Source organism: Symsagittifera roscoffensis, chromosome 5 (assembly GCF_963678635.1).
Source record: "Symsagittifera roscoffensis chromosome 5, txSymRosc1.1, whole genome shotgun sequence".
Taxonomy (NCBI): Eukaryota; Metazoa; Xenacoelomorpha; order Acoela; family Convolutidae; genus Symsagittifera; species Symsagittifera roscoffensis.
Window position 1 is genome coordinate 32,455,455 of NC_087066.1, and position 13,556 is coordinate 32,469,010.

Below are 13,556 nucleotides of genomic sequence, written 5' to 3' on the forward strand. Positions count from 1 at the left end.
TATTCAAGACAAAGCCCGGTCGGTTCTAGCTTCGACGGTTGAAAACAATTGTCATATGTTCATTCAGTACGTCATGCGCATGAGCTGGTGAAAAAACAGCCATCAACTTTCACATATCAGCCTAATCCTTCATATTCCTCTTTTTCCTTAAATTGCTTCTTTCCCTAAAGTTCTAGGTCGTCTTGCATCAAAAAGTCACAAAAAATACGCCTTCATCCAAGCTGAGTGACCAGATTGAGGCCGTGGTGTTAAGATGGCTCAAACGAGACTTCAGTGGATCCCTCATCTTTACCTAAGGGTTTTTTCTAGTGGAAAATTGAAAGGTGGAAGAGTTCCCCTTTCAAATTTAAAGAAGGGTATAAAGGATAGCTGTTATAGGATAGCTGTATAGTACAGAAACAAAAGTAAACATGGTGTGACATCATTCTCGTTGATTGTGCAAATCATGTGTATGTGAGAATCCCACAAAGCAAAAAAATGAAAGTATTTGAAAAATATGAAAGCAGAAATTTTCAAACTTTTGCTCTCCAAGATGGTACCAAAAGTTTTATGAAATACAGTAGAACAGTTGACAAAATTCTGACGAATATGTCGCTCTGGTTAACATATGTGATGCTCTTTTCAAACCAGATGTTTTCGTTATTAGTGAATTGATACCAATTCGCGATATTTCAGCCAACGAAACTGAAAGCAAAATGGTGAATAAGCTGAATGAACTCATCCACAGTAATTATGGCAATAAGAATGAAGAAAATTTTTGTGATGGGCTAAAACTTATGATTAGAAGGCTTCGAATTTTCACTTGACTGTACCAAGACAACATGCATCTCAATTATATATCTGGGTTGATTACACTGCGGTATACCCTTCTGTAGGTTCAATTGAAGTTCTCGAATGGTTTCAGAGACGCATCACAGAGGTAAATGATATCGAACCCAAAATTTCATAGCTGCTAGCGCCAATTCGACCTTCATCAATACAATGCCCATCACAATGCCTACCAAAATGTTCACACTTGGAATAGTAACTAAATCTAAAATTATAGTCATTAGGCAAACAATCGCAACTAGCAAAGTTATAGTTGTTGTTCTTCTTTAAAGACTATTACATGATATTTACGTGACGTTTTTGTTCTTTTATTTAGGTATTACAATTAAGCCACGTCTGTTTTCTGTGCTGTCATTTACAGGGCTAAGAATGGATTAAACTTTTCCGAAGCCCTCGGTCTCACTTTCTGTAATTACAGCACCTATTAGATCTTAAAGCAAGATGAACTTTAGAATAAGGCTTAACCTTATTTGCTAAAAAAATTTCCGTTTTTGGAAGGCTGGCTGATTTTTTACCTTTTTTGAATACTTCCATCAGGTGACATGGAACATATATATAGCCCAGATACAAATTGTAAAACTTTGAACGGTGTAATGTCTTCGATAAAAACTCAAAATTATTTCATTTGAATTGCAGAAAGAAGTACTGCAAACAAACAACATCAGCTCAAGAACCTGGCTAACTGATATGAAAACATGATATGACCTCATTTTCATTGATTGTTCAAATCGCGTATATGTGAGAATCCCACGTAGCAAAATTGAAAGTTTTTGAAAAATACGAAAGCAGATATTTTCAGACTTTTGCTCTGCAAGATGGTACCAAAAGTTTTGGAAAATACAGTAGAACAGTTGACAAAATTCTGACGAATAGGTCGCTCTGGTTAACATATGTAATGGTTTTTTCAAACCAGATGTTTTCGTTATCAGTGAATTGATACCAATTCGCGAAAATGCAGCCAACGAAACTGAAAACAAAATGGTGAATAAGCTGAATGAACTCATCCAGAGTATTTATGGCAATAAAAATGAAGAAAATTATTGTTTTTGGGCAAAAAATTATGATTCGCAAGACTTCGAATTTTCACCTGACTGTACCAAGACAACATGCATCTCAATTGTATATCTGGGTTATTTACACTGCGGTATAACCTTCTGTCGGTTCAATTGAAGTTCTCGAATGTTTTCAGAGACGCATCACAGAGGTAAATGAAATCGAACACAAAATTTCACAGCTACTAGCGCGAATTCGACTTTCATTAATATAATGCCCATCACAATGCCTACCAAAATTTTCACTCTTGGAATAGTAACTAAATCTCAAATTATAGTCATTAGGCAAACAATCGCAACTAGCAGAGTTATACCTGTTGTTCTTCTTTAAAGGCTATTACATGATTTTTACCTGACGCTTTTGTTCTTTTATTCAGGTATTACAATTAATCCATGTCTGTTTTCTGTACTGTCATTTACAGGGCTAAGAATGAATTAAACTTTTCCGAAGCCCTCGGTCTCACTTTCTGTAATTACAGCACCTATTAAGTCTTAGAGCAAGAAGAACTTTAGAATAAGGCTTAGCTTTATTTGCAAAAAGGATTTCCGTTTTTGGAAGGCTGGCTGATTTTTTACCTTTTTTGAATACTTCCCTCAGGTGACATGGAACATATAAATATCCCAGATACAAATTGTAAAACTTTGAACGGTGTAATGTCTTCGATAAAAACTCAAAATTATTTCATATGAATTGCAGAAAGAAGTTTTGCAAACAAACAACATCAGCCCAAGAGCCTGGTTAACTGATATTAAAACTTGAACGAATTTTAATCCTGAGAAAAACAGTTATCAAACAATACTTATAGACAGAAAGCTATCAACGTATACGTTTCCTCTTTTTTGTTCCTAAACTTGCTATTCAGGCGCGAAGCTTAATCTAGTCCCAATGAACCCAAAGTTCGAAGTTTTATGAATCGAAGAGAGTCAAAAACTGATCATGGAGCATCTGTTTTTTAACTGAGTGTACTGTCCGCGTGAATAAAACTACAACACTTTTTTGTAAAATTTTTATAAATTGATTGACCTGGCGTCAATTTCTAAATCACAAATTTTTTAAATTAGCGATATTAATCTAATTTATTAAGTTAAATCAAAGAAAAAGATTGTAGATTACCTTTCTTGCCCTTACGGAGTTGGGGTTCTCACTAGGACGCTTTCTACTTGCAACTGAGACAACAACATGGGTCTAATCGACCACATTATAGCTGTTGAAAATTTACTCCGACCATCTTCCCATGGTATTGATTTTTACGAACAAAGTGACCATTTTCCGACTATTGCAATTTTTCGAAGACAATCAAAGGAAAACAAAATTCCAATTTAAAATCGGTTTTGAAAAAAATTCGTTAACTTAAAAAACAAAAAAAGAAAAGCACAAAAAATGGTCGTCGTTTTTGAACAAAATCACCCGCCCCAATCAAATGTGTTTTCAATTTGAGAAAAGAACGCTCAGTTATCAAAAACCACAGTCTTTTGACACAAATCTTTTTCATCATTACAAACTTTTGTAATTGGGTGTAAAAAAAACAAAAATGAAAACAAGACAAAGCGTAAATATTTGATTTCTATGAGCGTTAACAAGCTTCAAAAAATCAAAAACAAATCAAACCAAATCAAGAACGCTATGTAAACGACCCTAAAAGTGTTCACAAAAAGTTAATTGGTTCCGTATTGTGCAAAACTATATTTTTATCAATAAAATAAGGAACCACAAAAAAATCAACCCAAATAAAAAGTCGTAGAAGTTTTTTTCATCATATTGTACACACTCCACAAAATTTCGAACAAGCACAATTACATACTCAGTAATCTTTGCGAACTTGTTTTCCCAGTTATTTTTTTCTCACATCAAGTGGATGTAAAGTTTTGCTGTCAAAGAAATGAAGTCCCTGGGTCCTTCTTCTAGACCACTCAAATATGCTGCGGATGAAATAACACAATCAATTAGTTTTTTAATTAATGGAGAAATTTTTTTTCACATCAACTTAAACTGGCGATCATCTTCCTGTACACAGAAAAAAATGCACTCAGAGTGCATTTAATTAACACCAATTTTGGTCGGGTTAAAAGTATATAAAAAATTAAAAGGATTTCAATTTGTGGAACATATCTTTATCATAAGAAAATTCTTGCTCCAACTCAATTCACTTTTAGAAAAGTTTTTTAGCCATCGATTCTTTGACATAAATGATTGAAACAGTTTGAGCTGAATCTGATAACGTGAAAATGTAATAGCCATATTACTTGTTTTATCGATGGCTTTCAAGTCAATCATCAATTTTCATCATAATCTACAAAATATAGGTTTTGACAGTTCCTCAATTGATCGTATATTTAACTATTTAGCTAATATGTATCAAAAGGCTGTGATAGCTATTGCTGAATCCGATTGGATTGTAGTAAATAGAGGCGTACTGCAAGGAATTTTTCTAGATACTGTTCTTCTCAACTGTTACATTAACGATATGATAATCGCCTCAGATTAACAGTTTATACAAAACGCAAATGATACATTTCTACTCTCGAGCAGACTAAAACTAAGCATTTAAGAACTTGAAGATTCAGCCAGGAAATTACATGATACTTTTTTACAATCTGAAGATCAACCGTTTTTTCAATCTGAAGATATTTGGTAACAAAAACAAAGATCTGTCAGGTTGTCGGACAGTTAATAGAAGAAAGAAAAAAACAATATAATTATTGATAACAATCTGACATATAATTAACCTCCCGAGTCGAGATTTTTCACGTAATTTGAAGCAAGGTTTCAGCGGTTTGAGCGGTTTTTTCAGACCATTACGTTCAAAATCTATCTTTAAAATGAATGGTTTGAGCGGTTTTTGAATAGTTTATCTAAAAAACCGCTCAAAAACCGCGCAAGATTTGAACGGTTATGAGCGGTTTATCTAAAAAAAACACTCAAAAACCGCACAAGATTTGAGCGGTTTATCTAAAAAAAACCGCTCAAAAACCGCTCAAATCTTGCGCGGTTTTTGAGCGTTTTTTTTTTTAGATAAACCGCTCAAAAACCGTTCAAATCTTGCGCGGTTTTTGAGCGGTTTTTCAGATAAACCGCTCAAAACCGTTCAAATCTTGCGCGGTTATTGAGCGGTTTTTTAGATAAACCGTTTAAAAACCGCTCAAACCGCTCATTTAGAAGCAAGATTTTGAGCGTAATTGTCTAAAAAAAACCGCTCAAACCGCTCATTTAGAAGCAAGATTTTGAGCGTAATTGTCTAAAAAAAACCGCTCAAACCGCTCAAATCTTGAGCGGTTTTTTGAGCGTTTTTTTATATATATAGCGTTTTTTTTAGTCTCAGAATTAATTAAAAAAAACTCTAGGATAAGCATTTTTTCATATATGGAAATTGTAGGATAAAATTTTTTCATATATGGAAAATGTAGGATAAACATCGTTTTTGATGAGCAAGGTGCTCTAAATTGAGCAAAAGCACTCTTAATTACTTTTAATTTGATTAAAAACAAACTTTAACATGTTTCTGAACATCTTGCCTTTTATGAAAAAATGGTTATCATACAATTTTCATATATGAAAATTGTATGATAACCATTTTATTAGCTTCAAACTAAATTTTCGTTTTTGATGAGCAATGTGCTTTAAATTGAGCAAAAATACACTTAAATAATATAAAGTTGTTTATAAACAAGTTTTAGCAAGTTTCTGAAAATCTTGCCTTTCATGAAAAAATGATTATCATACAATTTTCATATATGGAAATTCTAGGACAATCATTTTTTTCGAAAAAAAACCTAGTTATTTTTCCTTACCATACCGTTTTATTTGGTACAGATAGCCGGAGAAACTATATTGAATCTTTTTTCAATGGTTTTTTGAAACTGTATGACAATTGTAAGAAAATTGTATGAATATTTAATGATTAGCAATTTTCTATACATTTGATGTAAGAAATTGTAAGATAAGCATTTTCGGTGCGGGGAAATTAAGATAGGCATATGGAGGTCAACCCAGGTAGTATTTCAACTGCATATTAGCGTCACATTACCTTTCCAGGCCTTTTTGTTGGTTTTAATCGGTTTTCTTTATAAGACCGCTCAAAAACCGCTTAAAAACCGCTCAAATCTTGCTTGAAAAACCGTTTAAAAATTAACCGCAAGAAATGAGCGGTTTTTGAGCGGTTTTTTAAACAAGATTTGAGAGGTTTGAGCGGTTTTTCCAAAAAAACTGCCCAAACCGCCCAAACCGCTCAAACCGCTCAAATCTTGCTGGAAAACCGCTCAAACCGCCCATATCTTGAGCGGTTTTTGAGCGGGATCTCGACCCGGGCTGTCAAACAGTTACTCTTAAAAATGGCACAGGGTAATGAAGTCTGTTTTTACGTCAGCGGCTGTATACCGAACAAATAGAAAACCATGCTAATCTGTGCCCAAGAAACAAACTTTTTTATCATTCTTATTCAATTTTTGTTTTTGTTAAAGAGGCGAAGGTGTCCTATTTAGGAGTTGTGTTTCATGTGTCCCTTGGTAGTATTTACGCCCTAATTTTTATCCTATTTTCAACTGCGAATGCGACTAAGAGGATTCGAGAAGAGAAACGGGGGAAGTGGGATTGAGAAAAATTTAAGAACCAAACATCCTTGCAAAAATCCGCCAATATTTTGAATCCATGCACTCGAGTGGAATTTGTTGTTAGACTGAAAACAAAAAAATAGAAAAATATTTATTATTTAACCCAAATTAAAAATCAAATTTTCTACTTGATAATCAAATATAATTTCTCGTCACATAGCAATATATATAAGCAACTCAAATTTCACATTTCATCATTCGAAACTATCATTTTGATAAGCATTTCAAAAAATCAAGATAAGACGGAAAAACTTATTAATGTGACAAATAGAAAGACAAGATTTGTTTTAATTTTAGGACATGAATTGCACAAAGGAGTGGAGCAACACTGAATTCGGCAGATTGCGGCGTCGGCGTAAATGCCGTTGCAGTTCAGCCTCAAGTCACTTCTGGGCTCGTATGCGTGCCTGCCGCTGGAGGGCCCCGAAGCATCTGACGACAAGCACAGAGTGTCCAGCATCCGCTGGACTGCGGCGGCTGCTTGTGCTGCACGGTCGCTAAAATAAATTATCATGCTCTTTTGAAAAATTATTTTGGATATGATTTCGTGTCGACCACTCGAGGATGGAAAGAAGTATGGCGTAGGGTGTTTTTCCTACCCACTTCAGGACCCCAAACAAAATTTATAGCGGGTAAAATGCGGCTTTTTTAAAAAACGTTATTAGTAATTTGGATTCCAAAAAAAATTTATAAAAAAGACAGGGGCAGATTTAGGGGGCGGGGGGGGGGGGACGCCCCCCCCCCTTCAGGGATTCGACCCCCTGCCGACCCAAAGGGTCCCCCCTTTGATACTTTTTAAGAAATCCATTTTTGGCCGACCGACCCTAAAAATTTTCTAAAGGCGCCTTCGGCGCCAATATATACTAATTTTGAGGGGGGAACGCGCGCTGAAAAAACGCAATTTTTCGGTCAAAATTTTCCAAAAAGTGCCTAAAAACGCCTTTTTTGACCTGTTTTTTCAAAATTTTGCCTGCGGCGCAAAAACTTTGGCCAAAATAGGGACAAAATCGTGCTTTGGGAGAGCTCGAAAAATCAATTTGGTCGACCTAAAAAAAAAAAAAGGTCGTCAAAATTTTCGAAAATTTTTTGAAAATCCGCCCCCCCCTCGAGAAAATCCTAGATCCGCCCCTGAAAAAGATATCACTGTCGAGAAAAATTGGTCTGACCAAAATTTTTCAGACCAAATGACCCAAAGTCTATAAATGACCCGAGGAGAAACTTTATTAAACGTTTTTATTTTTTTTAGCTGGTTTATCCTCTTTTGTTTTGTGGATTACTTTAATTCCATCATCGTTGGAATGTGGCGTCCAAACTAATCAAAATTTAAAAATTTAATTTATGCGAAGATCTTTCTGGAAAGAAATTTTCAGATGGCAACAATTAGAAAACTTACAAGCTTGTTGTCGGTGGTGAATAATTAGGCTGAGGCTGATCACTCGCAATGTCAATCATCCGATCTTCCCGACTGTCAGCACTGGGAACCACTGATGTTCCTCCAGAACTGGGATTGTACTGATTGTTGTTGGGGTAGTTGTTCTGGCTGTTGTATGGCGGGGGAGGGGGTTGTCTCTGTATCATATGTTGGTTGGCGGCGGGGGTTATTCGCTGCTCGAGAAGCATCAGGTAGGGGGCAATGAACTCCTCTGCACAGCTACGACGGTGTCCGATTGTAGTTCCATTGGGGCTGATCAAGGTCATCAACTAAAAAATGGACAACTTCTCTTCAACATGAGTTTTTGCTATTTGAAAGTTCAATTCAAAATCACTAGCCAGACTATTAGAAAGTTTTAGTACAGTGCTGATTTAAATTAACCGGACAAAACGAGCTAAACTTCAAATTTGAAACGCGTTTTTCTCAAATTGGGTTGAGTTTAGGTGAAAGTTTATGAAGACAAAAGTTTCTTAAAATTTTACCAGAAATATTATGGTGTAATTTGTTTTACGAAATTCGGGCCCAAAATTTTACCCCAAAAATGGGTCGTTTTGGCTTTTCTCAGTTAATCAAAAATTACGCCAAAAAATACCCAGTCGATCACAGACATAATTATTTTAAAGTGAGCTCCTTACGTAGCTCAACAAACTTTAAGAAGGGTATATTCTCCAAAACAGTGTATAAGTTAATTTATTTTTGTTTAATGGGCAAAAAACGTCGTTTTTACTATAAAAAATACCAACTATTTATTTAAAAACAATTTTTAAACGATTTGCAAACTTTTTTGGAAAATATACACTTCTTAAAGTTTGTTGGGCTACGTAAGGAGCTCACTTTAATTTAATTATGTCTGTGATCGACTGGGTATTTTTTGGCGTAATTTTTGATTAACTGAGAAAAGCCAAAACGACCCATTTTTGGGGTAAAATTTTGGGCCCGAAATTCGTAAAACAAATTATACCATATTGATCCTGCTAAAATTTTAAGAAACTTTTGTCTTCATAAGTTTTTACCTAAAATCAACCCAATTTGAGAAAAACGGATTTGAAATTTCAAGTTTAACGCGTTTTGTCCGGTTAATTGAAATCTGCACTGCAGTGTTCAGTTCGAAATTAAATTATTTTCGCTCATGGCCTTAAAACGAAGTCACGCTAGCTGCAAATTTAACTGCCTCTACGTTTCAAAAATTTTTTTATTAAATTAAACTTCAAAAGTTTGATTTTTTACCACCATTGAAAATTGGGAGGAACTTTGTATTCAGGTAAGTTTTTTTTAAATTTTTTTTTCAACTTTTTTTTGTTTTCCATGCAAAAACAGATATCACAAATATTTATCGGACAGATTCGAATGATATATCATATTATAGCTCTTTTAGTCGTGATTCGAACGATACATTAAAAAAACTCAAAGTTTTTTTCTCTGTGTTGAGAAAAACCGATTTGAGTTTTTGTTGTTTTAGTCTAATTTCGAGCGATTAAAGCGAGCGAGCAGGCATATAATTGGCTTATTTTAGGATCAAGATAAGCTTGCACAAGCCCTGAAAATATATGTTAGCTCTAGCTAAATTAGTTTCACAGCACCATATTGGGATTCAATAAATAAAAAAAATCTGAAAAAAAATCAAAAAAAAAGTTTTAGAAATTTTTAAAAACTTTTTTTTACATTTTTTTTTGTTTTTCTGAGACTAAAAATGTTGTCCATCTTGCCAATTTTTCAATGAGTGTCAAAATTTTCAAAGACTGCTTAAATTTTAGGCTTGTGTCCAATCTTTTTATCAAACGCGCACAAAAAATGTTGTAGTTTTTTTCACGAATATGGTTGGAACCTAACCTACTGTGCTACTTGCACAGCAACCGGCTATTCTTGTCAAGTTTTGTTAATTATTGAATGGAATCTGTAGCTGACTTTCTAGTCTCTAGGAACACATTTTTTTGAGCCACAGTTTAGGAGAAATCACTCTGAGTCAGCGGTATGCTCAGATAGAATTGGCACAATATTTTAGAGCCAATTTGGTGCCTCTTCACAAGACGCCTCGAAAACCTCTGGTATCGTTTATCAAAATTAATAGAGGGATGTTAGACATAAATGCATATGTGAGCTTGAAAAGTTGACTTACCTAATGATCAAACTTGCTTGCTTTAACAAGTCTAGCAGTAATTTAGTTGTTGATCGAATTGTTTTTCTTTGTAATTTAGAGTGTTCCCAATAGAGTTTTTCTTTTTATTTTCTCAGAAGAAAAAAACCTAGAAAAAGCTTATATTTAAAGCAAAAAATGTCAGCCTGAACACACATCATTTATTTATGACATTTTGGATTTGATCGTTTTTCTGTCAGTTTTTTTCATGCTCATAGTTTGAAATCATTTCATGAGGTTTCTTTTTTTTGAGTTAACAATTTTGTCCCTGAAAAATTGTAAAACACATTTTTCCGATACTTACAATGCAGTAATCCAGAATTCCACACTGATAAACACTTTCATCATCTTCCACTGATGATCCTCGGCTGTTGTGATTGGTCGAATCACACACGACGTCTTCAGCCACCGGCGGCACTCCTCCCCTTCCCCTACTCCCCCTCCTAGTCCTGTGGTTCTGATTAGAGTACCCCGATCCACTACCTGCAATCGCACGTAGAACTGAATTTTGACTTTCGTGCGTCAGTTTGACCTTTCCGTCGTGGCATTGGTAACAAGAGACTAGTTTTGCAGTTGAGTGTTGGCCGCGTAACAGGTCAGCGCAGGTCAAAGTCAGGGCGAGGAAGGTCAAAAAGGTTGCTTGAATTGATAAATCGGATGCCATCGTGTCAACTATTTTTGCTACTGATTTCAGCTAGATTTATGGTTACTTAGTAGTCAACCACTTCGCAAAAATTTTCGCCTCACTCATCAACAGATTGCTTCATCTCTGAAATAAACAATAGTTTCAGGTAATAAATATCAAAGTTTAATTACGAGGTAACAAAAGCTATTAGAGGCAATAAAACAGCACTATTGATTCATTTAGTATGCTGGATTAGTTTCTGAGTAATACAATTTTAATCATGTTTATCTCCGGGATTTTTTAATTCTCGTATGATTAAAATGATAAACTATCAAAAAAGAAAGCATTTAATCAAGTATTTGAAGAAACCTCTTTCAGTGGGTCGGTCACACACCTTTTCGAATTAAAGTCATGTATATAAAAAATTCACTTAAAATGAACCAGCAATAAAAACCTATAGTCAAGATAAAATGATGTGTTCTTTTTCAAACTGCACAAAGCCAATTAACATTTTTGTCGCAAAAAAATGATTAAAAAACCATGAAAATCATTAAATTTATCAGGTTTTCTTTGACTTCTGAAAACGATCTTCAGAGCTGACAGACGAATGAAACATAGAAGAGCTCTTTTTGTAATGACGCGATTTGATAAGGAGACAAACGCTCTATTTTTCAGGTTATTCAGCTTAATGCAAGCTATAAAGGGTTTGATGTTTTTTCTTTTTCGGTTATAGGTTGTACTCTTGTTTAATGAACCAAGGTGATACGATACATATACTAATTGAATGATAGACCGCGTCGATTGATCAAAGAGATTGAAAAGTGTTTTTTATCGTATTGTAGATTTCGAATCGTACGATAGAAAGCCATAGGGTGAAATGACACAGGGTTGAAATGGCATAAATCAGATTCCTAAGCTACCAACAAGCTCAGAAATCCCATAATATGCCACAATGTGAATACTAGATACCAAAAGAACGACAAAAAATCAACTATTAATGTCGGTAATTTTTTAGGTCAAAGAATAGATCAGCTCAGTAGCGGATTTAGGGATATGGGGCGGACGCCCTCCTCAGGGATTTAACCCACTGACTACCCAGAGGGACAAAAAACTAGCAGAAATTACAGAAAGAATGTTTAAAATTTATAAATTTGTCTCGTTTTATTTATACCCCCAGGGATGGAGAGGAACCCAAACTACAACAAATAAGCTGTTTTTCAAAAAGACGAAGTTTCAAAGAAATGGCTTTAAAGCTGCAAAGAAAGACTGCTCGTATGAGGGCGAAGCCTTGAATGTTCTGACAGCTTTTCATGGTCTATGGAGTAGTGTTGGCTTTGAAACATATGATATAATTTTCAAATATGAAAAAACGGATTTTTTTTGAAAACAGCCTCTCTCGTTTTGTTAAGTGTAGAATGATATATTTGGAGTTGCAAAGTACTGAATAGATCAAGTAGCATGCCTCATTTTCATTTTGAACTATTGTGAGAAATAAATCGAGCGTAAGCTGTCGTAAATTGGTCAAATAAGCACTGTTTAAACCTCTGAATTTTACAAAAAAAAGATAGCAGGTAATCTATCTTTTTAGATATAAGAGCAGAGAATATCAAAATTTTTCGGCTGATGTAAAAAAACATAGTTAAGAAAGGCTTTTAAAAGTAAAAATGTGTCTGGAGAAAAAAACCACCGCGAGCACAAATATATCTGTCATCCTCTTTTCCTCGAAAGTCGGAACAAAAATGCAAACCACTCAGGAAGTCTATCAGAGACCGATTGTCTGATAGTATTGATCTCATTCAGTCCCACTGAAAAAAATGCGAAGTTTTTTGAAAAAAAATTAACTGTGGTCGGAATATCTTAATTCGATCTGCATAGCAACCCGCTATCCACATTTAACTTACAGTTAATCACTTTCATGTTGCCCTTTATCAAGGTAGTAAGATTTGGACTAAATGTTTTTCCATTTTCAAGCAATCGTTTTTTATTAACTAAAAATACTTTTTTCTCGCTCGCAGAAACTCCTTCTTCAGTTGAAATGTTTTGTTTGGGAAAAAATTTCAAAAACAAGAATGACCATTTGCTATGCAACTAGCACATCTAGTGCCTACTAAAACTACGTTTTGCAAAAGTTTCATGTTTCCTTTCAAAGAAAAACTAAACTCAATTAATTTATGTTGGCTTTTTAGTTTTTGCAAGGGAAAAGAGTGCAGATTTGAGAAACCTAAATTTATTAGTTCGAAACGAAAATTATAACTTGTCTATCAAAATTATTTGCAATTTTCTAAAATTATTTTTGAGTTAGACAACTGAAATAGCATCATTGGAAACTAAAAACCACTAATTTTTACAGAAATTTTTATGTCGATCTCAAAGGTTTTTAAGCCAGTTATATTCTTGCCTCAAAAATTATCTAACTCTTGGTTGAGCAGGGGTTAAAATATGAGTAGGTCAAAATTTGAGTAGGTGTAGAGTTTGAGCAGGCCGTATTTTTGCAAAATTTGCAAAATTTTTATACAGATTATAATCGACTATTTTTTTTGAAAAAAAAGTATTATAATGGATTTTAGTCGATTGCGTGGTCCCCAAAGTGTAATTAGAATCGATTGTGATAGCAAAAATTTTGACCACTAAAATCGGTTATAATGGAAATATTTTTGCGGGTTAGCTTTCCAATGACCAGTTTTGAGTCTTAAAACTCGAAACTTTTGTGTTGTTAACCACAATTTTTCGGGACTAAGAACACATCTCTGACGACGTATAGCTGGTCGACCTAAAACTCCTGAAAATCAATTGTTTTTAAGTTTTAATCCAATTAAATCAATTTGAATAATTTTATTTTCATATTTACCAAATTCAGCCTTTGATCTCAAATAGCTA

At 34.4% G+C, this 13,556-nt stretch overlaps 3 protein-coding genes across 5 annotated transcripts in view; 2 read left to right on the forward strand and 1 right to left on the reverse strand.

The window, feature by feature from the left end:
* LOC134846307 (uncharacterized) overlaps positions 1-13,556 on the forward strand; it is a 112,626-nt gene that overhangs the window by 6,963 nt on the left and 92,107 nt on the right. The window lies entirely within an intron of this gene.
* Positions 6,653-10,823, reverse strand: LOC134846523 (uncharacterized; the record flags this gene model as incomplete). Its single annotated transcript, XM_063863900.1, is given in 3 exon segments — positions 6,653-6,985; positions 7,882-8,189; positions 10,359-10,823. Coding segments are annotated over 3 exon segments (933 nt in total). The 3' UTR covers positions 6,653-6,720.
* LOC134846705 (uncharacterized) overlaps positions 13,322-13,556 on the forward strand; it is an 11,661-nt gene continuing 11,426 nt past the window's right edge. The window contains exon 1 of the mRNA XM_063864090.1: positions 13,322-13,339. Within this exon, the coding sequence (XP_063720160.1) occupies positions 13,322-13,339 (18 nt within the window). The remainder of the gene's footprint in view (positions 13,340-13,556) is intronic.